General features: G+C 52.7%; 9 protein-coding genes across 9 annotated transcripts; 4 read left to right on the forward strand and 5 right to left on the reverse strand.

Annotated features, from left to right (window-relative positions):
* Positions 1-359: 359 nt before the first annotated feature.
* On the reverse strand, positions 360-1,415 carry VE01_06906 (uncharacterized protein). The gene has a single exon (XM_018276345.2). It carries the CDS (start codon positions 1,339-1,341, stop codon positions 409-411), a length of 933 nt encoding a protein of 310 aa, XP_018129856.1. The 5' UTR covers positions 1,342-1,415; the 3' UTR covers positions 360-408.
* Positions 1,416-2,351: 936 nt separating this feature from the next.
* VE01_06907 (uncharacterized protein) lies at positions 2,352-5,346 on the reverse strand. The gene is made up of 6 exons (XM_018276346.2): positions 4,487-5,346; positions 4,090-4,399; positions 3,978-4,036; positions 3,886-3,925; positions 3,329-3,835; positions 2,352-3,279 (listed from the first exon to the last, which is right to left on the reverse strand). The coding sequence occupies exons 1-6, from the start codon at positions 4,566-4,568 to the stop codon at positions 2,646-2,648; spliced, it is 1,632 nt and encodes a 543-aa protein (XP_018129857.2). The 5' UTR covers positions 4,569-5,346; the 3' UTR covers positions 2,352-2,645.
* A 7,532-nt stretch (positions 5,347-12,878) lies between these two features.
* Positions 12,879-14,573, forward strand: VE01_06908 (uncharacterized protein). The gene has a single exon (XM_018276347.2). It carries the CDS (start codon positions 12,929-12,931, stop codon positions 14,528-14,530), a length of 1,602 nt encoding a protein of 533 aa, XP_018129860.1. The 5' UTR covers positions 12,879-12,928; the 3' UTR covers positions 14,531-14,573.
* Positions 14,574-15,133: 560 nt separating this feature from the next.
* On the forward strand, positions 15,134-15,568 carry VE01_06909 (uncharacterized protein; the record flags this gene model as incomplete). Its single annotated transcript, XM_018276348.1, has 1 exon — positions 15,134-15,568. One exon carries the CDS (start codon positions 15,134-15,136, stop codon positions 15,566-15,568), a length of 435 nt encoding a protein of 144 aa, XP_018129861.1.
* An 18-nt stretch (positions 15,569-15,586) lies between these two features.
* Positions 15,587-16,751, reverse strand: VE01_06910 (uncharacterized protein). Its single transcript, XM_018276349.2, has one exon. The coding sequence runs from the start codon at positions 16,702-16,704 to the stop codon at positions 15,916-15,918; it is 789 nt and encodes a 262-aa protein (XP_018129916.2). The 5' UTR covers positions 16,705-16,751; the 3' UTR covers positions 15,587-15,915.
* Positions 16,752-16,771: 20 nt separating this feature from the next.
* VE01_06911 (uncharacterized protein) lies at positions 16,772-18,344 on the reverse strand. The gene is made up of 3 exons (XM_018276350.2): positions 18,163-18,344; positions 17,833-18,094; positions 16,772-17,762 (listed from the first exon to the last, which is right to left on the reverse strand). The coding sequence occupies exons 1-3, from the start codon at positions 18,173-18,175 to the stop codon at positions 16,970-16,972; spliced, it is 1,068 nt and encodes a 355-aa protein (XP_018129915.1). The 5' UTR covers positions 18,176-18,344; the 3' UTR covers positions 16,772-16,969.
* Positions 18,345-18,478: 134 nt separating this feature from the next.
* On the forward strand, positions 18,479-20,523 carry FOL1 (trifunctional dihydropteroate synthetase). The gene is made up of 3 exons (XM_018276351.2): positions 18,479-19,003; positions 19,100-19,308; positions 19,359-20,523. The coding sequence occupies exons 1-3, from the start codon at positions 18,608-18,610 to the stop codon at positions 20,326-20,328; spliced, it is 1,575 nt and encodes a 524-aa protein (XP_018129918.1). The 5' UTR covers positions 18,479-18,607; the 3' UTR covers positions 20,329-20,523.
* A 90-nt stretch (positions 20,524-20,613) lies between these two features.
* Positions 20,614-22,331, reverse strand: VE01_06913 (uncharacterized protein). The gene is made up of 3 exons (XM_018276352.2): positions 21,860-22,331; positions 20,837-21,809; positions 20,614-20,784 (listed from the first exon to the last, which is right to left on the reverse strand). The coding sequence occupies exons 1-3, from the start codon at positions 22,149-22,151 to the stop codon at positions 20,745-20,747; spliced, it is 1,305 nt and encodes a 434-aa protein (XP_018129917.1). The 5' UTR covers positions 22,152-22,331; the 3' UTR covers positions 20,614-20,744.
* A 146-nt stretch (positions 22,332-22,477) lies between these two features.
* On the forward strand, positions 22,478-23,845 carry VE01_06914 (uncharacterized protein). The gene is made up of 2 exons (XM_018276353.2): positions 22,478-23,176; positions 23,226-23,845. The coding sequence occupies exons 1-2, from the start codon at positions 22,737-22,739 to the stop codon at positions 23,656-23,658; spliced, it is 873 nt and encodes a 290-aa protein (XP_018129919.1). The 5' UTR covers positions 22,478-22,736; the 3' UTR covers positions 23,659-23,845.
* Positions 23,846-24,255: the final 410 nt, after the last annotated feature.

A 24,255-nucleotide genomic window follows, 5' to 3' on the forward strand; every position in this document is an offset into this window, starting at 1 on the left:
GAGGTGGTGGAAGAGGTGGTGGAGGAGTTTGAAGGAGTAGAGTTGGAGTTTGCTGAGGGAGTAGAGTTGGAGTTTGTCGAGGAAGATGTTGAGCAGAGTGCGGAAGAAGAAAGAGTAAGAGGGTAGATCGGAGATAAGAAGAGAGGACAAGCAGGAGAGATCGGATAATCAGAAAAAGAAAGTGTAAGAGCAAGAGACATCGGAATAGTAGGCGAGATCGGAAGGCAAAAGAGTGATCCCAACGCAAGAAAGTAAAGGCAGACAGAACTGGAGAAAGGTGAGAATAAAACATAAACAAACAAGCACTCCTCGATGAAGAGAACATAGGCCCGAAAAAAATCGGGTAACAGAAGTCACAGCCATGAGATTAGAAACAACCTCCCAAAATAACCTCCCATTAGACTGGTCCTACCCCCGCTGCCACTCCTCCCAGGCCTCTACGACGTCGTCAAAGCCATCAGCCCCAAGTGCCCTTTGAACTTCTGATCTCCACCAGTGCGGGTTATCATCAGCCAAAGGGGACAAGTCCATCCCACCAGAAATTCGAAACTTGGTCCTAATCCAGCTCCGAGGGAAGTAACCAGCTATCTCAAAGTCGATGGTGCCAACCTTTCCCGACTTCGGCTCCTCCTCCACGATGATATTGGTAGGTCCAAGGTCAGCATGAGTAAAGACAAAATCCGTGCAGCCCATACCCATCGCCTCACATGCTGCCTGTAGATTCACCGAGCTGAAATCCTCGGGGCCGGAGAACTTCAGGAGGTGCGCTTCAGGTACGTTTTGCCCGTCCACGCCGCCAAACTCGAGTCCTTTCCACTCAGCCATCTCCCTGCAGATGTCTGCCACGGCTTTCACGTAGTGGCGTCGCCAGTACTCGTTTAGGCGTGGCCAAGCAGCATCCAGCGTCTGGCCGGGAACTCGCTTGAGAAAGAGGTATGATCGGTCGCTGCCAAAGGCATGGTGTATAACCATTGGCGTCTCGAAGGTAGGCTGCTGATCTCGGACAAAGTTAAGGGTGACTGATTCAGGTGTGACCCCCTTCTCAATATACCTGACTTTGCACATTGCATTACTTCCTATGGACCAGACGGCGGAGGCGTCGCCAGCTTCATGAACTAGTTTGATATAGGGGCTGTCGAGTGGTGTTGTGGCAGAATGCGTAGAGGTAGTTGCTTCTGTGAGTGTGTAACTTGAATTATCGACATCGTCATTCCATGTGGCCGCATCGGAGAGACAGGGTGATCGATGGAGGACAAGACCATCAATGAGCCAGGTGTCTAAATTAATTTGCTTCAGGGATTTGTTGATGTGATCCTCGCCCCATTTTCGCACTATGACCATTTTACGTAGATGGATCAATTGATTTTTAATGACGGTGTGGTTTGCTTAGCTTTACCTCGAGTGTATAACCTAGGTCTGGTGTAAAGATAGTTGAAGTACTCCTGGACAAATGCAACTATCCGAAATACCAGTGCTGGGGTGCGCCTCAGACCGCACTTTCTGTCACAACCGCCACACCCCAATGCTTAAATGGGAGGTGTCCTAAATAGTTGAACCTGATTGGACCCACTGCCTTCATTATAATGTTCTTTCCTATCAATGAGGCAATCTTTATAGGAATATAATTCTTCAGTTGTGGATGACGACCAACTACAAGGACAAAAACACTTCATATCACCAAACCATAAAACGATAAACAAAATAATCCCATCATAATATTTCCCAAGAAGCGACCCCCGAATTAAACCATCACCATTCACACGAACCATCCCACAAACCCTCTTATAAGAATATATAAGCCATAAAGAACCAAAGAATCTAACTAATACATCCCTGACCCCCAGAAAAATGTTATCCTCGCCGCTGTTCGACGCACGAAAGAAAAGGGGTAGTGATATTATCTCTCACCTGGTATCACTTATCACCACGCATAATTCAAATAATTATCAAATTCCCAACCAATAAAAAAATTCAGCAACGAATAAGGAATTATAACAACCACACAACTCCCACCACTCACACACAGACACGCCTACAAGTACAAGCACAGGCATAAAGACACAGCACAATCTTTGTAAAAAGAACCCAGTCTTGCGACTATTCCATTATAAAAATCCATCTAACATATCTATTATGAACGACAGGATCCCAATCTCGCATCCCATTCATTCCCCGCCCCCAACGCCAGCACAAACTCCCTGCAGACAGCCATAGCCATAGCATAATTCATAAAATTCCCATTCTCCCTTCTGACCCGATCCCAATCTGGCGGGTCTGTCTCATCCAATGCCTGGGTACCGCATATTCCCCATCCCCACCTCTTGATAACCTGTCATAATATCCCCCACCCCCACCCATCCCAAAAATGAGAAACAAAGCTCTGCGCTCTCGGGTCATCATCATCGCGCCCCCCAAAAACATATCAATGGTATCTAGAAAGCGCACAAAAAAGTATAAAACAAATCGCGCAATCTCGCGACCGCGCGCGCGCAAAAATGCAGCTGCATCTATCGCCTCTAAAAAAAATTCCGACGACAACCAGATAAGAGAATCTCATAATTCGTCATAAAAGCGCCATTCAAGCCGGAGGCATTGTAGCTCTGCCAGGCTTGGTGGGCTCCGTGGGATATCATAGGGCGGGTCGATCATACGACGGCGCCTTCTTCGTCGGCCACCACCTCGTCCACGTCTTTGCGGAAACCCTTCTCTGACATCCTCATGGCGATCGCCGCACCCGCAATGGAAATCAGCGCTGTGAACCACCATACGATGCCGAAGTACCCGACTTGAAAGCCAAGGGCGAAGAGCGAACCGGAAATGATAGGTCCGAGACCGCGGCAGAAACTTGCTGTCGATGAGGCAGCGCCGTTGATGGTGCCGAGGAGGAGAAGAGAGGGCGCTGTGTTGGCGAGAAGGATGTTCGTGGCTGGGAAGGCGAAGTTGGCGAATGTGGTTTTCCAAGCCAGCAGCGGGATCAGGCCGATGAGACGGTAGGGTTCGGGGAGGAGAATGACGTAGGGCGTGACGATGTAGAGGATGGGGTAAGAGAAGGCGACGAGTTTGAAGAGGTTGAGAGGTCCTAGTCGTTTGACGGCGTAGGGGAAGAGGACGAGGGTAGCGAACATGGAGTAGGCGCCTTGTGCCATGAGGATGAAGCCGATATCTTTGGTGTTCATTGCCCAGCCGCCAAGGAATTTGAAGGGTAGACTAATCACAGCATCTTTTGTTTCGGGGTGGGCAAGGAGGACGGGGAGCAGTTGGTCAAAGGTGATAGTGTGGCTGTCATGGTCAGCCTTGAACGTCCACGGGGGCAGTATTTTAGACTTACTAAGCTAGAATCCCGTAGCCAGCAATGTTGAGGATGATCTGTTTCGTGAACGGGTTCAACGGGGCTTCTTTTTCAGGCTCTGAGTTGTTGCTATCGAGGCTTATGATGTCTAAAATCTCTGGCTGAGTTGTGACCGGGATCTGCGGTGATGCTTCGGTGCTTTGATACCGTGGCAATTGCTCGAAGTCGTCAATTAATAACTCGGTCTCCGACATTAACGCCATGCTCTTCTCAGATTTAAGGTCGTTCACGTCCTCTGCTCGTTGAAAGGCTCCGAAAATGCGTTTGCCCATCTCCAAGCCGACGTCTCTCTCGTACTTCTTCTCGTGATGCGTCTCTTCGAGAAAGAAGAATCCAACCAAGACACCGAGTACAACCACGGACGTGCAGAAAAGGTTGGGCAAGAGGAATGGGAATCGCTCAAAGATGGTTCCTGGTGGGAATAGGCTAGGATAGTGTTTGCATGGCTCTGCGAGCGCACCACCAAGAACAGGACCCAAGATCGATCTATGTTTGAGAATTAGCGCATCCAAGAAGTATGGATTCTCAAAACTTACCCTAGACTCCAAACAAATGGCATGATAGAGTATGCACGGGCTGTCGACAAGTTAGCATGATGAGAATGACATATTAGCGAACCGGTACTGACGCTGATGTTCCTTCACGGTAGCCAATTCCGCCACCGTAGTTTGCAAGACTCCTATATTTCTGCCACACATATGTCAGAATTTGGAGGAAGGACAGGGTTACGAGTATCTTACCCGTTCAGTAGACCACCTAATGCCCTTGCAATAATCGCTACGTAGATGTTTGGGGCGAATCCGAAGACCAGCATGCTTAATCCTGTCCCCGCAAGACCCGTCAAAAGTACTGGCTTCCGACCAATCCGGTCACTGAGCTTCCCCCAAAGCATGCCCGACGAGAATTCCGCAAAGGTAAAGGCGGCTGTTACCACCCCGGCGTACATGGAAATGGTTGGGTCTTTATGGTCAAACCCGAAGGACTCGATCATGGCGTAGATGTAGGGGAAAATCGACATGAAGGCTATCGGTTCACATATCCGACAAAGACCTGCGGAGCATGTTAGCGATCTAATTGCAAGCGCGCCTGGGCAAGAAGCCTTGTTGGGCTAGTGAGGTGCCATTTCTGAATACTCACTGAGAATGAACAGCTGTTTCGTGGGGAAGGGTTTGGAGGCCCCTATCGTGCCTGGCCGCCTGGAGTCCATCATTGTCTTCATGTGAGAAATACGATGACGGTGTTGGGGATCAATCCCGAGAGCTCCTGAGATATGAAGGTAAGGTGTGAAGGTGAACTAGGCGAAGAGTGGTGAGAGGTAATGGCTAGTTGACTTTGTATCTGTGCGGAGGGCGACTTTCATATAGGGATGGTGTTTGCTATATGGGGCGATTATAAAGGCTTGTCTTCCCAAACGAGCACTCAAACCATGCAGGAGATCCTCAGCAGATCCTGATTGTCTCAGTCATGGATGGTAGTGTGCCGACGTAAGTAAGATGAAAGGTGGATGGCGGGGTTTGAGAAAGCTGGAGAATGTTGGAGAGTATGAAGATCAATCACAATGCATCGTCACAAAAAAAAAAAAAGGGTTGAGGTGGAAATGGATGTCATCTTATCGTGGGAAACAAGGGCCACATTTTGTGACTGAGAACGGGGCGACCCTGCCGACTGGTTACCCCCGGGGCGGTGCAGGCGGTGCCAACACGGATGTGTGACAGTGCCCATCGCCAATGGGAAATAATCAACGGGTCTAGTGATGCTGGGGCGGACATTGCGGTGGAGGGAGGAGCGGATGGGAGTGGAGGCCGGCAGGAGGCAGGAGACAGGCAGACAGGCGTTGGGGGTGGGAACGCGGTGAGCACAGTTGGTAGCGCGTACGGGGCGGATGTGACGACCGGGATCACTCACTCCTCTTAGTATCGTTCCTCCGCCCCCAGATTACCTTTTCCGGCTCTGGTGAGATCCCTGGTACCGGGGGGCTATTCTGAGGGGCGAAGAAGGTGGGGGGGGGGGTTAGGGGGTAGGGGGAGGAGGAAGCACTGACCGGACGACGGCACTTTCTTTCCTCACTTTCTTCGCTTTTTTGACCAGGGATTGAGATCAGCGACTTGTCTGTAAGTACTAGGGTGTGCCGAACGGACTTCCTCCCTGGTTGGCGGGCCTTGTTTGGCGCCCTTAGGTGGACGGAGGGGACAAGAGGAGAGAGAAAGAGACAGAAAGCCCACAAGGAGGAATAAGGAGCCAACAAGGGGCGAAGTACCGCAGGTTTGTTAGTAAGTAGCATTTAAGTGAAAGTGGGTGGCTGAGTTGAAAGATTCTACCTGTAGAATTATGTAGGATACCTATAGAAACCCCCCACTATATGTCGATTGTACATCCCATGCATGCATGCATTATAGAGAGGATAGCGTATTGAATTCTGATATGCATATGTATACATAAGACATACTTAGTACGGTACATGAGTTGGGTTGGCGCATTGGTGGAGATGTGGAGATTACTGTGGGATATGTGGGATATGTGGGATGTGTGAGATGTGTACTACGATGTGAAGGTTTGACGGTGACGTATCCCCTGTATCCCCTGTATTAACTGTATCACCTGTACTAAACTCACAACACTAAACACCACTAACACCACTAACACCACTAACATCACTACTCTAACACCACTACTCGAGTAACTTCCCAGCGGTGTCACAGCTTCCGCGATGTTCTTCCGTGATGTGAGATTCCTTCCTCCTTCCAATAGCCAGGAGGAACAGTAGTAACTGACAACCAGCAGCAGCAAACGCCAGTGCATAAAGTCTCGGGTGTACATATTTGGAAACCGAGTGCAAGTGGGAAGGAACGAAGGGGCCCATGTGACTTCCTGTCGTCAGCTTCTCTTTCCTTATTGTACTATACTGAAACTCGTATCCCCCAGAAATAACCCAATCCAACTCTTCTATGAGCGAGCACTGCACGGCACAGCAGAAGTACAGACTCCCTCCATCAGCTGACGCTTGTTGGGAGCCGATGGGCTGAAGGGAAACAACGAGTAACCAGCTTGATTTTTTTCCTAGCCGCGCCTATCATCCGTTTGCCCACGCTGAGAAAGCCAACAAACAGGTCAGTCATAAGGCAGAAGATCATATGGATGTGATGCTGTACACGCGCATACGGGCATCAGCTTCGGCTGGCGCGGATAGGGAATGCCGCTGCCCTCCCCCCCGTTCCCCGTCCTATGGTAAGGGGTCAGCCACCGGGAAGGGAAAGAAAAAAAAAGTTCAGTTTGTCCGGGATAGGAGAAGGCGCGCGGAAGGTCATTTTTTCTCGATATTTCCCCATTGCTCTCTGCACAGTGCATGAAGAGTACAGCAGCGTTACACTCATTATGATCATCAGGGTCGAATGAGGCGTGCATGGCAGACCAAGGCATTCTATTATTCCACTACTGTACACGCACCACACAGCCCGAGAACAGACAAGAGCATATCCATCCGGCTCTGCACAAAACGATCCCGCTGCACAAAATCATACTGCACAACATTATGGTGCATTGCACAAGGGGATAAGCCTTGAAGAGTGGCGCCTCCAGGTCCAGTGATCTAGCAAATTCCAGATCACATATCCTTACGGAGCATGGCAGACAAGGATCGGGGCGACATGTTGTTTGTTCGGGGGCCCGGGGCATGAGGAAAGCGGGGCTCGATCAAACAAAAAACACGTCCAAGGGGCTGGCTGAGCCGACCCCCGTCCCCCCGGTGAAGCGGATTCCCCCCCGTGCCCCCAAAATCATGTCTCCAATTGATTTTTTGTCTCATCTCAACTTTGGGTATTGCATCGCGCTACCCAACTTTGACACCACTCAGTATGTCACCGATACATGCCCAGCCAGAGGCCGGCGTGCATGTCCGCCCCGTATGTGCTACTCGTCCTGTGCGTCTCGTCTGATTATCGCTGATCTGTTTCTCAATTCCCCCATGCTGGCGTTTGTTTGTGACCAGGACTAGCCGCCTTGGGGTGTTGGTCCACGGCAGTGTAATATGACAGCGTTTGAATGGAGCAAAGCGACTCGCTGGCCACCACTTGCGGCCTACGTATGCCAAGAGCCCCAACTAATGGGGGGCCTATCGAACACAACTCCGCCCGAGCCAGCTCGGCGTGGTCCTCTCTTCCTGGCCCTTGCTCCTTGTTGGAAATGTGATATGTGATATACGACCTGAGACGAGACTGGCTTGAATCGTCAACTCTGTGCGCTCCCCGGCGCCAACGGTCGCCATGCAGCAGATCATGATGGCGCTCACCCAACGTGCTGGAGCCGGAGCGGAGACGGAAGGGGATACAGTACAAATACAACAAACTTTACAGTCCATTCGCAAGCTTCGCCGTACGGGATGTGCCCACGGAGCAAACTCAGCCAGCCTCCCAACTCACCTCCCGACTGGCCATCACCTCGCCGGGAGATGAGAAGATCCCCTTCTCACGACCATCAGCACAGGAGATGTAACGCAGGGATGACCCCCACCCTAAGGCAACAGTTGTTGCTCCCTTCTCCAACAGCCATTTGTCACAATCCTTCCCCCAGCGATCCCCCACAAAACCAACACGCGTAATAAGCAGCGTAGGCTGGGATGCTATTCTCGTTCTGCAGCAAATGCACGCTGGGAAACCCAGTGATGGCGCTCAGATCACGACCTGGCTGGTTTGCACGCGCGCTCGGACGCAAGAAATACGAGAGTGCCTCTTTTTTTTGGAGACAGAGGTGGGCCGGTGTTGGGGTGATTGCCCGATCGGTATGGTGAGCACGCACTCACCGTCTCCGCGGGCAGGGAAATGGGAGAGTTGCCAAGGACAGTGAGAGCCAGCCAATGAGACTGAACTGTGAACCGTACAAGAGGGTGTTGAGACGGAATACTCAGATGGGTGTTAGGGCGGTGCCTGTGTAGTGTGGGGGGGGGAGAAGTTTGGGATACGGGATAGGAGACGGGATAAAATGGATGGCCACGGGATTTGAGTATAAACGGCGCTGCTATTATACTCCACACTGGTAAGTACCCTTTGTTTGCTGGAGATGTATAAGACGGGTACTACTAGCACACAAAAGACCAAATGGAATAGGGATAAGGGATAAGAAGCACAGACAGGCACGGATACTACTCGTCGCTTGGCACTCCAGGTGCGTGGTCACTGGTAACATTGCATGCCGATCCATGCTAGCCCAATCTGTCCAACTCACTGCCGGGATCAAGCTAGTAGGGCAAGGAGTGAGTTAGCTTGGCCGAAGTAACATGACAAGCCATGCGCGCGCATCGCAGCGCACTATTGGACTGCTGGTACTATTGGCAGTTGGCCACAATAAAAATCGAGGGTCCCCATCTGCGCCTGTCTGTGTGCCGTACGAGTAATTGCATTACAGTAGTTCGCGGCACCGGGAAAGGGGAAAATCACAGGACTGGTCTCGTGATCCCCGGTCGCATCTTCCGAAACCAGAAGGGGTGGGGGAAGGCGGGGGGGTTTGGGGGGGTTGGACGCGGTCTGGATTGAGGCGGTGAGCGGTGAGCAAAAGTTAGGAAGTTGTTAATTCCGCGTGAATCTGCGAACCCCACTCTCTTTCGACTGTGCGACGGTTAATATGGCGTAGTAAGGAAGTATGGGTTCTAGTGCCCAATTTTTGCCAGCCAGGGAGAAACCCTCCATTCAGGGAGAGGGACACCGAGCGAGGCGACCAGGGCTGGTGCCGCGTCCCGGGTTTGAGGAGTGGACTCGTTTTTGATCGCACTGTAAACTTTCCCAACTCATCATCTTGTGGCGTGCGCATCTACGCGTCTCGGTGGAAATCACTGCACTCCATCAGCCCCCTTTCCCAAATCCCTCCCAATTCTGCAGCGGCAGTCAGTCAGTCTCATCTCACTTCATGTCATTACCGCTCCCAACCCCCCGGAGAGCGAACAAGGGAAGCTGAAAGGACGTGGGGCATTGTTAATAGTTTGACGCCACCACTTAGCTGAGCGCGCTGCTAATCACCCCTCCATTAGGGGCTCCAGTGGGAGGGGGGACGTGGTATAGTGGTATTTTCCGAGATCCCGGGACTGCCAGGGGGGGCCAACGCGTCCACACTGTGCATTAGGGACCCTGTGTACATATATGCATGGAAGCATTCCTCGAACTCCTTTTGCCATGGCTGTAATTGGACGCGCGCATAAGGCAGTTGAGGTGCGAGGGTATATGTAATACCATATAGATGCCGGTATATATCCAACAAATTTGACTCTTTGTCGCTTTCGATGCGACGCGGCCGTATCACGTCGCCCCTACCCTAATAGGATGTGTAATCCGCAAATGCTAGAAGTATCACTTGTAGTGGCAAAGTACCCCATTACCCATCCCGCGCTCGCGCCCCGGCTCGTGGGTCCAAACTCCCCCGACCCGATCGCCTCCCGGAAGCTTCCTGCCACCTCCGCGGCGAACTAACATAGTCCAACAAACATAGCTCGATGCCAGGCCGACCAACCACAACGCCGCGCCGCCCCTTCTCCAAACGGCTTGGCGCGATCTGAAACGTCGTGAAGAGCTGAGCTGGGCGGACGAGCGACGAGAAGCCGCCGCCGCGCGCGCTGTGACGTCGAGGGTCGTACAAGGCTTAGGTAGGAGCTGGTGACCGCTCATCTGGCCCCGCCAATGGGGTGGTCGGCGCTCCGTGGCCGCGGAGGAGGGAACGCGCGCCGCAAGCGCTAGGTGCCCTGCTTTGAGGTCGGGAGTCGACCGACTGCGACTGCGATGGCGTGATTCGAGGGAAGGTGAGCAGTCAGTGAGTACAGAGTCGGTCAGCGAGCTTCACCGACATTTTCTAGGTCAGCGGAGCTGTGCTGTGCTGCTGGACGACGGTACTTGCGGATCGTGATGCTCACTCCCCGATGTATCGCGATCTCATCGAGTTGCCCCTCCCCCCACATCGATTCCAGAGCGTGGGCCAGGGGTTTACTATGGTACGCATGCTATGGAAGGCTGAGGGAGACCTGAGAGACCTTCCATTCCTGGTGAGTTTCGAGAGCTTTTAGAGCCGCACGGAACATGCCACTGACTGCGTCTTCTTCTTTGCTCCAACCGAAGAATTGCGGCGTATCGCTGTAGTGTAGAGCGTTTCGGCACTGTACTCGTAAAGTGCAGTATGGTTTCTGCAGCTCCTGCACGTCGTAGGGCTTGTGTTGGTGGCGGGATGGCGCCCTACAAGGTGTTCTGTGTATCACAAACATTAACGACTGTTGGGTTCTGCAGTGGCTGGTCTTGTGTGATGTACAGTGCAGTACCTAGCCCCCCCATGAGACCCTCCATGAGACCCTACAACTTCCAACATCACATTCCCAACCAACACGATGATACTCCCACTATACCTCAGACAGCTCCGGAAATACATCCCCCCCATAGGTGAAGCGAAGAAAAGCCGAACAACCTCATCCTCCGCTCCCTGTTCCCGTCCCCAACCGACGATCCTCCGCATCCACCTCGCCCCAAACACTCACCTCCTACTGCACGTCACGGAGACCACACGCCCTCTGGTGCCGCGCCCTCCGATTGGCAGACCGCCTCCCTGGTGCGACATTGGGCACCCAGCCGCTGGAACTCCCACGAGCTTTTTACTATAGTATACCGCCCAGCACAGCACATCACATTACCCGGCCCCGACGCGTGATCCCCCGTCGCTCGCGGCCATAGCGCTGCTTCGTATTCCGTTGCGACTACACACGCACTCCTGCCTCGGCCGGCGCGCGTAATATGCACGTCCTGCAGCCCGGCTGCATGAGTGCAGGCCAAGGCAACTGCATGGAACCGGGAACGCAGCTTCCAGCGCTTCGCCAAAAATACCGCAGCCCGGCGGGGGGGCAGGGGCTCGGGGAGTTGGTCGGGCAGCAACAAGAAAGTAGTCAGGTGCGAAAGATCGGCCCCTCGGCCGGGGGGAGGCAACGGTGTTGTGCACTCGGGGGGGGATGGAAGGAGGGGCTTGGCTTTGTCGGGTGTTGGTTGCACTGCGCCTACTGCGGAAGGGTATTTCGGGCCGCGTGGTAATGGGGGCCGGAGGGGGCTGTTTGGCCGCGCGAGCACGGCGTCTGCGTTCCATGGGCGCATAATGGAGGTGCGGCTCGCGGGGGTGCCTTGGGGCGGATGGCCAGATTAGGGAATTCGGTCATCGCTCTTCGGATCGGGGAGAGGAGGGGGCGGTGATAGGTGGGAGCTTGCACCGCGTGATTCGGGGCAGTCAGCCGGATGGTTTGCCTAAGCTGCGCTGTGTTGGCAGACGGAGAGACGGGGTCTGCGGATTCATCGACGGCCTTGCTCCGTGAGGCGGTTGTGCGAGAGGTGGAGCTGAGTACGGCATGCCCGGCGGAGTGCTCGAAGCGGTCTCCCGCCGTAGCCGACGCATGATCGCGCGGCTTCTTGATATTGCGGTGAGATCAAGCATGCATGCGCATCTGCGAGACAAATCTGATCTTAGATCGTTTGTGACAGGTCACACGCCCTGCTGAGCGATGCTGGCATCTTCAGATTAGAATCATGCGGTGTGAGGACGGGGAAGCGGAAGCAGCAATGCGGGAGGCACTCTTTGGGAATAGAGGCGGCGTTGATCTGCATCCGGGATTCCGCGCGGAAAAACAGCACGTTTCTGAGACAGGGAGTTGCACTCGTCCGGATGGGCTCAGCGTCGCTAAATTTGAGAATGAGCGGATGAGGGAAATGTTTTTCCATGAACACGGTGAGTTGCAATTTACTTTGCCTCCAGGCTAGCTGCCAAGTTTCATGCCGGCGCAGCTTTGATATCACCATTTCGGGCCGTTTATCGCCATTTCTCGAGAGCCTGATCGTCATTTTGGGCAAACCTTCATATATTTCTGCTTAGTTATTTGCTGCATTTCTCATCGCTGTCAGCAGCCGTCATTTCGAAACTTTTGTCAGCTCAACTCTCTCCGTGCCGAATTTCCGGTCATCCCACGTCGTTGTTCTCATTTATTTCCCAGCCTGATAGATTCCCCTCGACGCGAAGCCCCCTTGACTTTTGTCCTTGAGGGATGGGTTATTGGATCCCGCTGTTCACGTTTGCCTCTCCCATTGTTTAGCTGTTGTTTTCAGCTTGACTGTGCTGGTCGTATGATCACGGGGCTTACTTCACCGCTCCTATACTCGAGTAGTTGCTCTGAGGACCTGACTCATGATTTCGCCTTGTCTCTAAAACTTTCCGAGAGTTCATTGAACCCCCATCAAGCTTTTCTCATCTGTTCACCGCTTCTCATGAGAATCAACCAATATGAGACCAACAGCACTGAAAGAGTTGAACGAGAGTCGCCTCCTCTCTCTTTCTATGAATCTCTCTGAGTCCAACGTAGTAGAATTACTGAGAAATACAACCATAGCCATGAAAATCAACCAAATAGGAGTCTTCTGCAGTTCCAAGGAGAAAGTGTCATGTGATAACTCTCTCACATACTTATGCTTAGTCATCCACTCTTTCAACCTCATTTTCCAAAGTATGCCAGAATCCCCATCTCCATCCCAATCTCCATGCGTGTAAAGAAATGACTTCTCTCACTTAGAGAACCTGTATACAATGGAAAAACTCCGCTCCCATGGCCTCCAAATCCTCTCCACCATCCACGCCAACCTCTCGCCACAAGAAACGTTATCACGTGATACCACCCCCTTTTCGGATGAACTCCTGGAGCTTCCTCCGCTCCTCCTTGCCTTGCTAAGGCGCCAAACTGCTCTTCTCCTCAAGCCGGTGGGAAGTTATAATGATGCTCTGCTCCTGAAGCGACTGGCGGACCTTGAGCGGACTGCGAGGGGGAAGCTATATGTGTATCCCTTCCATCAGGTCCCGGTGGCGTGGAGGAGACTGGTATGTGAGGTTGGGATTGTGAGAGCTGTGGTGGCTATTCTTGGGATATATGGTGGGGAGGTGGGTTGGGTAGATGAGGTGGTTAAGACGCTGGATATGGTGCTTATTATGAGTGGTGCGCCGGGAGAAGGGAGGAGGGAATGGATTGAGAAGACGTTTGAAATTTTGGAAGAGGTCATTGCGGAGCGGAATGAGTTGGGACATTCTGGGAGAGAGTTTTCGGGGGGGGGAGGGAGAAAGGAGGCCCACGAAACGGACTCCCCTGAACCACCACCCAAACGTTTGAGAATCGCCAATGAAACCTCGGCGCCAGGAGATGTGATAGATCGTTTCCCGTCTTCGTCCTCTTTCACGCCGCCTGTTTCGCACCCAATTCCCCGAATGGAAGTGCCAGACACGTACGTCTTGGGGGCGCTCCTGTCTAATCCAGCTGATGCCGACGTGGGCCCCATCCCCGTGGTATTTACGGGAGGTATGGGTCACTGGCCAGCGATGAGCGAGCGGCCCTGGTCAAGTCCGCAGTATTTGCTGAAGAGAACACTGGGAGGACGGAGACTTGTGCCGGTGGAGGTCGGGAGGAGCTATGTTGATGGCGGATGGGGACAGCGGATTATACCATTTAAGGAGTTCCTGGAGGAATTCGTGATGCGACCTTCGACTGTTGGACGAGAAGAAAGGTCTGAGAAGGAAGATGGCGCAGATCAAGAAGAAGACGAAAGGCGGAAAACAGGCTACCTAGCCCAACACAACCTCTTTTCCCAAATCCCTTCCTTACGCTCCGACATCCTCATTCCTGACGTCTGCTGGCTCGATCCTCCACCTCCTCACTCCTCCTCGCCGATGGCAGCCGTGCATGCTGCGACCGCAAAACTGGACGAGCCGTTGTTGAACGCTTGGTTTGGGCCTGCAGGAACAATTAGCCCACTGCATGTTGATCCGTATCATAATATCCTGGCGCAGGTGGTTGGGAGGAAGTATGTGAGGCTTTATGGGCCGAGGGAGACAGCCGGATTGTCGCCAAGAGGGGAGGAAGGGGGAGTAGATATGGGGAATACGAGTTTGGTTGATGTCGGGGCGTGGGAGGGGTGGGATGAAGTGCCGGAGGAGGAAGAGGAGGACGAGGAGATGGAAACGGAAACGCCGAGTAGAGAGGTGAAGAGGGACAGGTATAGAGAGAGGTTTAAGGCATTTGGGGAGGCGAGATATGTGGATGTGATTCTGGAGGAGGGCGAGTTCTTGTATATACCCGTGGGCTGGTGGCACTATGTGAGGAGCTTGAGTGTTAGCCTCAGCGTGAGCTTCTGGTGGAATTGAACAGACGAATACAATCAGTTATAAATCAGTTATTCTGTTGGGGGAAGGAGGTCACAGGCGAATCAATAGAAGCCCCATATGTAATACTAGAGTTGATACAGTGCAATTACAGAGTAATTCACATTAGAATAGGCTATCACTTAACTACGAACGAGTCAACGAATACGTCAATTGCAATAGTTTGTAAACCGTGTAGGATCGGAGTTAGTATAGACGTTAGAATATTCTGCAGTTGCTCTTCTTGTCATTCCTCGCCGCAGTGATCGATTCACGTCTTTGTTCTCCGTTCCTAATTTCTCATTTCGAGGGGCGAGCAAGCTGCTTTGTCGACTCACGTCAATAATATAAGTTTGGCGTGTCTTTATAAAAGGCCCCCCGTTAGTTTGTTTACCTCTCCTTCCTTTATACACTCACTCTTTCATCACAATCACCACCACCGCCACTAGGTCGATCAAGATCTAAAGCTATCAACCTCTTCGTTCATCACTCTCAATCAACATCTCTCATCCAAAACAAAACTTCAAAGTTTACCTTCCATCTACAAAGGTAAATAACCCCTTTCTTCAAAGTGAAGTTATAAAAACTCAACGTCGGCCAGCCAAAATGACGATCAACCGCACCCGTAAAGAAGACATGTGGGCCCAATCCTCCACCACCACTGCCAACACGGAGAACAGCACTCCAACCAGCCCAGCAAAGAGCTCTCCCGCCACATCTCCAGCGAAGTCCACCGGAGCCAGCAGCATCGGCACAAATGAGGGCACCAACTCCACCAAGGCCTCCATGACTCCAATCTCCCGCGGCAGCCACTCTGGCAACCACAGCCCGGAGGAAGGACTCCCACCAATGCCCAACGTCAGCAGAATGTCCGAGTATGGGGATGATTCTGAATTTGGGGGTGAGGGTTCCAGCATGTTGGGGGGCAACCACCAGCAGCATGCGGACGCGTTGTCGAGGGCCTTGAGCGTCATTTCTCTCCATGGGGACACCACGCCAAGGGCTCTGAAGACTGTGGTGGCTATCACAGCTACCAATTAAGTGGGAAGGGCATGGTAGATTCTGTTGTTTTGATGGGTTTTCTATGGAGGGTAATTTGTGGTAATGATGGGTCTGTTATGGAAGGTTATTTGTGATAATGATTAATTCGTCGGGGGACATCACTTGTTTGTACGGATGAATCTGCCATGGGAGGGTTATTTGTTGTAGTGATGGATTTGTTATGGGAGGTTATTTACGGCAGAAGTGAATTCATCATGGAAGGTCATTTGTCGTAGTTATGGATCCTCAGAATGAATACAACAATATGGCCACTCGCAATAATGCCAATCAAAGCCATTGTATCCTAACGTCTATTTCCGACGCTTCGGAGTCTTCCTCTCTGTCCTTTATAGTAAACTTGCAAATCCCTTAAACTGGTTCGAGGAATCCCAAGTCTTCTTGATCTCCCTTAAACGCTCCACCCTCTCCGCACTGCCAAACAGCTCCTCCAGTGTCTCTCCACCGCGTGAAATGTTGGAATAGACATTCTTTCCCTCCTTCGGGGTAGGCACCTGTAGAGTCTCATCCACAAACTCTCCAGCCGCAGCATCCAGATGGGCATCCTCATACTTTGCCACTACTAACGCGACAATCCCGAACTGACGGTGGGGGTACGCGCTCTCACCTCCTAAAGACTCGAGCTCCTGCGACTTCGCGACATCATATACCTGGAAGACCACCGCGCTCTGCTTCGCACTCGGGTTCACCTTGACGAAAGACGAATAGTCGTTCCAGCATGATCTCACTGCCTTGGCATCCAGATCCTTAAGCATCACGCTTCCGGCTGGCTTGCGTCCGCCAAAGACTGCGAGCTCATCAACACTCTCATTGAGCCTATCCGCTGAAATCATGCAGTTGGCCGATCCAATCCGTTGGGTGAGGCCCAGAGAAAAGAGGGGCGCCAAGTGCTTGGACCCTTCGCATGCAGTGCCTGCATACCAGATGTTTAGGATGAGAGACGGTGAAGCTAGATATGCGATTGCATGTATAGCTATGATCGGCAGGGAGTTTATGCACCACATAAACTCCAAGACCCCAGTGGAAGAGGGACATAGCGCACTAGTGACGTAGAATGATGCGGGATGAGGGGATTGAGGGCAAAGATGTGATGGCTTGATATTTTGAAAGTTGAACATGCGGTTAGCAGAGCATTGGCATGCAGATATCTAAGACTAGGTTCTCGGGATGACTTCACTAACTCACCGACTGTTCGGACAACGGAGCCTAATCTCATGTTAACCCATAAAAGCATTAACCACGTGATGGTACAACATAACTCTCCATGGACCAAGCATAGAGCCTTGAAATATTTTATGTATTCCGTGGTAAAATTCATAATGCTAGATATCATGTACAAGTGTTAAATGTTCAACCCCCACCGCCCAATTCTCCGCTCTTAATCTACAACTTCGCGATCATCTTGTTTCCGATCTGGAGCCACTTCACGGCATCGCCAACAAGCTCGTCCACAACAGCCTTTGCCGACTTCTTCTCGTTAACAACAGCAGCGGCCTTACCCATCAAGAATGGGCGGGCGCTGTCCATAGTCTCATCATCAATGTCATCACCCATCTTCTCGAAGTCGTCCTCGACGGGGATTATACCCTTGCTGGTCAGGTCCTTGATTTCCTGTGCGCGGTTCACCTCCCAGTTGGTGATGTATGCGTTGTTGCGGACGCGCATGGGGCGACCGGTGAAGATGATGGTGCGGATGTTGTCGTCGAAGCCGGAGGTGGTGACGGCGTCCTGGTGAGCCTGCGACGCACCAGCCTCATCGGTGACGATGAAACGGGTACCAACCCAGACGGCGCTGGCGCCGAGCATAAGCGCCGAGGCAACACTCTGGCCGTTGTAGATACCGCCGGCAGCGACAACCTGGACAGGCTTGCCGGTCATGGGGCTGGTCTTGCCCTTGCAGAGCTCGACAACAGAAGGGACGAGGATAGAGGTTGGGACATCACCAGTGTGGCCACCACCCTCACCACCTTGCGCGCAGATGAGATCAACGCCGAGATCGAGGCACTTCTTAACGTGCTTGGGGTGTCCGATCATGTTCATGTACAGAATGCCCGCGCCGTGGAGCTTGTCAACGACGTGCTTGGGTGGGACACCGACGGCTGAGACGAAGAGCTTCGCGCCACTCTCGATAATGATATCGATGAGCTCGTTGAGCTTTCCCTTGGTGTAATCGTAGCTGTTTTAAGAACCGTCAGCACGCTGCTTACTGTGATAACTCTCGCTTATGCATGTGAAGGTGGGCTTACTTGGTCTTGCGGGCACTGCCACCAACCTGGGGGAGGAGCAAGTCGACACCGAATGGTGCGTTCTTGTCCTTGAGGAAAGACTTCAGCTCGGCGATTTGCTCGCGGAGCATGTCTGGGGTGTAGCCAATTCCACCGAGAACACCGAGGCCTCCGGCGTTGGTAACGGCGGCAGCGAGCTCAGGGCCGGCGGCAACGTTCATACCAGCAAGCATAACCGGGTGGTTGATCTTGAGGAGGTCGGTGGTAACCGTGCGGAGTTGTTCTGTTGATGGCCGTCAGTAAGAAAACTTGGGACAACGGTAAACTCTGGGGTAAAGGGCCATGACGTACGAGGAGAAGCCATGGTGAATGCTGGGGTTGGTATGAGCGAGTTGAGAAGAGAAGCGCTGAAGTGATATGGGACGAGGATATCAAAGGATCTCGAGAGAGTTAAACAATATGTAAAAGAAAGAGAGGGGGCGATGGGGATTAGGACGAATATAAGTCTGGGGAAGGGCCAACATGTGGAGAAGGGTCGGCCGCACAGAGCCGAATTTAGGAAATGCCTCGGTATAATTTCTGATTAGTCATGCATTTAGCTAGGCACCAAAACAGTAGTGTGCGTCAACGCGGGGTGGCGCGGAAATTTGTGGATTATCCACTATCAACACTATCAACTGCCCTATTGGGAAGAGATTCGCTGTGTTCTTTCCATCAAAAACAATGTAACAGAGCTGTGTATATAAAAATTATTATATGTATATAATATCCCCGCATCTCGGCAGCGACTGCGTCAATGAAGCTGTTTCGTACAGCCGCCAATTCTGCATGCAGACCAAGCACGCCTCACCTGCGACGCAATAGCAGCTTTCGACGGATCTCGCTCTCGGCGTCACCGACAAGAAGCCGCAGCTCTCTGAGCAGCGTTCCAGCAACGCCATGGTCTCAAGGCGCATCGGACAGAGGAGCAAAGAGCGGGGATGGGGAAGCAACAGCCAAGAGCGCCGCTAAGGCGCCAAAGACGGCTTACATCGCTCTAGGAAGTAATATGGGGGACAGGATCGGGATGATTGAACAGGCCTGCAATTCCCTTACATCACGTGGCATCACCGTGAAGAGGACGAGCAATCTGTGGGAGACAGAGCCCATGTACGTTCTCGATCAAGACAATTTCATCAATGGCGCCTGCGAGGTTAGTAAGAAGCTTTTTTTTTGGTTGTTGCCATGCAATTTGTGTCACGTGGACTGGTCGAGGTCTGTATGAGAATATAGAGCTGACAATACACAGGTGGAAACTACGTTAGAGCCCCTTGAACTCTTAGATGAGCTTCAAGACATTGAAAACTCCATGGGCCGTCACAAGGTTATCGACAAGGGACCCCGTAACATTGATTTGGATATCCTCCTGTACGATAATCAAGTCATACACCACAAGCGGCTCGATGTCCCACACATTGGCATCCCTGAGCGCGAATTCGTTCTCAGGCCTCTCGCTGAGTATGTTTAACCTCTTGCATGGCAGAAAATCGGTTAACCTGCTATATCAGACTTATCCCAGACAAACCCATCCATCCGTCCAAACCCTGGAAAATCACGTTGGACTACCTCAATGCCCTTCCGTCGTCTTCCCAACCCATGTCTACCAGCACGCCCCTTGGCTCTAACCCAGCCTCAACCCTCTACCCCCTCCGCCCACATCGCCAGACCTCCATTATGGCCATCCTAAATCTAACACCCGATTCCTTCTCCGACGGTGGCCTCCACACCAGCGCCTCATTGGACAAAACAATCGACACCTTCATTCGCGGCGGTGCATCCATCATCGACATCGGCGGCCAATCCACCGCTCCCAACACTCCCTCTGTCACCGCCGACCTCGAAACTTCCCGCATCCTCCCCGCCATCGCCGCCATCCGCGCACACCCCCTCGGCGCCAACGTCACAATCAGCATCGACACCTTCCGCGCCCCCGTCGCCTCAGCTGCCATCGCCGCCGGCGCCGACCTCATCAATGATGTTTCAGCAGGCCTCCTCGACCCCGCCATGCTCCCCACCCTCGGCCGACTCGGCTGCACAGTCTGCCTAATGCACATGCGCGGTACACCTTCCACCATGGACTCCCTAGCCGTCTACCCTAACGGCCTCATCCCCACTATCGCTGCCGAGCTGCTCGAACGCGTCGCAGAGGCTGAGGCAGCAGGTGTACGCCGCTGGCGCATCATCCTCGACCCTGGTATTGGGTTCGCGAAGACGCAGGCCCAGAACCTAGAGATTCTACGAAGGCTCGATGAGCTGCGTGACTGGCCTGGCCTGCGCGGCTTCCCGTGGCTGGTTGGCAGCTCACGGAAGCGGTTTGTGGGTCGAATCACGGGCGTGAAGGAGGCGAGGGAGAGAGTGTGGGGGACAGCGGCTACCGTGGTGGCGGCTGTGCAGGGGGGTGCGGACATCGTGCGGGTGCATGATGCAGTGGAGATGGGTCAGGTTGTGAAGATGGCGGATGCGATTTGGAGAGTCTAGAGAAAGAAAAAAATTGTAGTGTATACAGTGCTATAGATTGTGGATATAAAAGCCATGTTTGTATATACATGATTACTTTGCCTTGAAAGGTCCCCAGCCTCTCGCCCCATCCACCATCCGGCCTAAATGCTCAATCACAGACGGCGTCTCCTAGAACTTCCCATAAGTATGAAGAATATAATGATTATGATATCGGGCATAATTTCGTCCATGAAATCCTTACACAGACGCTGCCCCAGTAAATGGTTTCAACCATCCTAGATGTCTCGCCCTTCTCCCCGCCCTCCCTCCGCCCAGCCAACCATGCAACGAACGCCGTGCCGTCGAAAAACACAAAAGGAAATTGCTGGTACTCCATGCAGTGAGTAATGTTTCTAACGTGCCTAAAAAATATTGCGCCGTAAATGGCTGTATGTTCAATCCTTCTCGTCGCGCCCGCCAACGCGCTGCACCAACCTACGACCATGTTAGTTACTGTGAACAGGACAGGAAGTCGCGGGATATTTACCTGAGAATGCTAACTGTAAACGTCAATCCCCATGCCACCAGCGCCACAAACAATATTGCCGCCAACGCCTTCACCTGCCCACACAGATTCGCATCCATATGATGCTCTTTTTCATTGCCTCCAATTTTCGAAAAGCATGCGCCATCGCGGTCGGTGATAGCCTGGAACGCAAGCGAGAGATTCGCAGACTCGAAGATGATAAAGAAGAGATCCAGTAGCACGAGGCGCATTTTGGTTTTCGGCGCACGCAACCCGAGCGGGGCGCCTGTATACTCGTCCCACGTGATGTACCCAATATACGGCAGCGCGATAACATCGACCACGATGGCCATGATGCCCGAGGGTGATTGTTCGAACGGGCTCGTACGCGTAAGATGGAAGATGGAACTGGAGAGGCCGAGCGCAATAGTCGAGGTTGCGAGGACGGTGAGGCGGAAGGCGAGCGGAACAAGGGGATGCATCAGGATGATGCGTTGCATGCGCTCGTACCACTGCAGGCGCTTCTTCTTGCTATGGAGCAACCCAAGTGCTTTTTCCGGGTCTGTTCCTGGCGCGTCTCCCCGCCACGGCTGTGCGTATCCGGGTGTTTGCTCGTCGAGGAACGTCGGCTCAACCGTCTCACTCTCCTCGTCCATCCCGGGTCCATACATCGACGCCTTCACGAAGCCCGACCAGCGCTGCGCGTTGCCACCATGGTACTGCAGGATCACCGGGTCGTCGTCGCGCGCGTGGTCCCATTTGCGGCCCCTGACGGGTTCGCGCGTTGTTCCGAAGAGGGTGCGTTCGGGCGCGGATTTGGCGGCTTCGGTGGGATCGTCGAAGTCGACGAAGCCGTCTTTGGAGACGGGTCTCTCGGCTCTGGTTGTAGCATAGGGATGCTGTGGTGCGACCGATGGTGTGGGCTGCGCGAGTAATCGGTCGGTCACTTTAGAGTCGTCGTCTTCATTGTATACCTCGACGGAGTCTATCCATGCTGCTCAGCTGTTAGTATATTGTATGTCAATAAGGCCGATAGTTTCCTACATGGAAGAGATCTAACTGCGCCATGGCCGGTGGGCCGAGTGCTTCGAGATTCGGATGCTTCAGACACCTTCGACATGTATGAGACCTTCGTACGATCAGAATCCGAGCGTTGCCGTTCCGAGTATATCCTAGAGTTATGAGTCGCCGTGGTTGACGGCGCGTAACCGCCGAAGGCACTGGACCCAGGTAACTGCCCCGGCGGCGGCTCGGACATAAGGTGATGGCATTGTAAATTCGGACTGGGTACGAGGGCGTCCTTTTCTGGCAGCGCCATTCTGTCAGACGCTGCCATGTTGATGTTGATGGGGGCTCCGATGATCCACGGACAGCTGCGGCACAGGTCCTCTGGACCGGCCTGAAGCTAAAAGTGAGGGGCTCAGACAAGAAGCCTCATAAACATGGCATCGTCCTCAACAGATATAAGAATAGATAGATAGTAAATGAGTGTAGTTGGCCGTGGTGTTGGTGGTGCCCAACAGAGTTGTAGTCTAGAACTACGAGGCTAATCACTCATCGGCAGTACCTTGTATTGTGCAGCGCGTGCTAATTTTACCCCCGGTTGTCACAAGGCTGTGCATTTTTAACTTTGGGCGATGCCGTCACTGACCCACCCCAGCAATTTGGGATGGAAGGCAAAATGCTCCCAGGGTCAGACATTGGACTGTTCCCACTTCCATCAACATATAACTCTTCTTTGCAGCACGTTTAGAATACCGCGACAATGTTGACTATATGATACGTTGAGAAGTTCATCGATACCCTCGCGACACCACACAAGCCGAACAGGTCGCCGGTGCGATAACGCGCAGTCTAAGTCGACCTCAAAACCTGCGCCTTCACAAAACCCATCACAACGCGATCGAACCTCTGGTTCGCGATGCGCCTCTACTTGCTCCCTATCTCGAACCGACGGACGTTGTTATACTGCAGGCGCCTGAACGTGAGCATCTCCGACCACCCCACCTTTATCGACCGAGGGACAACCAGAGCTGCGAAATTATGGGCAGACTGGGAGACGAAAGACTCAGGGTGGCGCAAGAAGGTCGTTGACTGGGGAAACACCGCGCTCAAAAAGATACCATACGAAGAATGGGGCTTGAAGTCGATACCGCCGTTGTCAGCGCGCCGGAGGGCAGAAGAGCTGGAGGCGGGGCAGGCGACTGTCGAGGTTTCCTTCCCATCAGGAGTCATTCCTATGAATGAGGTTAGCGAGCTGCTCCGGAGGCTCGGGACAGAGAGGGAGTCTCTGCACAAGTCAAGGCTGGTCTACTGTTTTGTTGGAATGCCTATAACTGCGCCGGTAGCTCTTCTCCCAGTGTAAGTCAATCTCTCCCGGACTACTGGAATATCTGCTAACATTCAACAGTATACCCAACCTGCCATTCTTCTATCTTGTCTATAGAGCATGGTCGCATTGGCGCGCCCTATCCGGCTCGAAACACATTCAATTTCTCATCAGCAAAGAACTCATCGCACCCACGGTCTCGCCAATCTTGGATACCTTGTACGCGCCTGGCATCATGAGAGCCACGCGTGGCAGTATTTCTCTCGGAAACAAGCCGCCCAAATCAGCAGATTCCTCAGCACCCCTCCTAAAAGACCAATTACCGCACGAAGTAATGCTGCTTCAAGAGGGTGATAGCACCCTCATCGCCAACGCGCTCGAGATGCCAGAGCTGCACGCCGAGATCGAAAGGGCGATATGGCAGGTTCGGAATGACATTCGAACAAAGCAGGAGGCCAAGGATAAAGAGAATCAGAAAGATGAAGTGAAGGAGGAAGATAAGGATAAGAAGTAGGAATGACTTACTACACGCTGTATGATATGTTAGACCCCTCTCAGCTTACGAAAGGGATGGCCCAATGCCGTACTGTACATTATGATCATCTCAAAATGACTGGAGTTTAGAGTATAGGAATAGAGGGGCCAGTGGTGGATACATAAGGGCCAACGCGTTGATAGACAATATTATATTATGAAGCCACGCTCATGCGCTGAAAGAGATGCTTTATACGCAGATGTAAACTGTATTATAGTAGGGTAGGCATGGCATGGTGAAATTACATGGGTTTCCAAACCCGCATTCCCTCGAGTGTGACAAGAGCATCCCTTGCTCCGCCTTGGACAAGGGGGGATCCTTGGCGATTTTAAGCTTTCTGTGGAACAACTCGAAGCCCAGGCTATTTATAAAGAACAAAAGCAGTTTACGACCTACCACTATAAGCAAACTCGGGTGTATTTCGACACCTATATGGTCCAACCCAATGCGAAGGCCGCGAAATCCAGGACGAACAATCTTGGGCGAGCCAGCAACATCAAGGAGATAGGATCCAGAAGGCCGAGGCGGTGACAGCACAACAGCGACAGCATTTCTCACCCGGTGACAGCATTTCCC

Source organism: Pseudogymnoascus verrucosus, assembly GCF_001662655.1.
Source record: "Pseudogymnoascus verrucosus strain UAMH 10579 unplaced genomic scaffold scaffold_25, whole genome shotgun sequence".
In the NCBI taxonomy this organism is placed as follows: Eukaryota; Fungi; Ascomycota; class Leotiomycetes; order Thelebolales; family Thelebolaceae; genus Pseudogymnoascus; species Pseudogymnoascus verrucosus.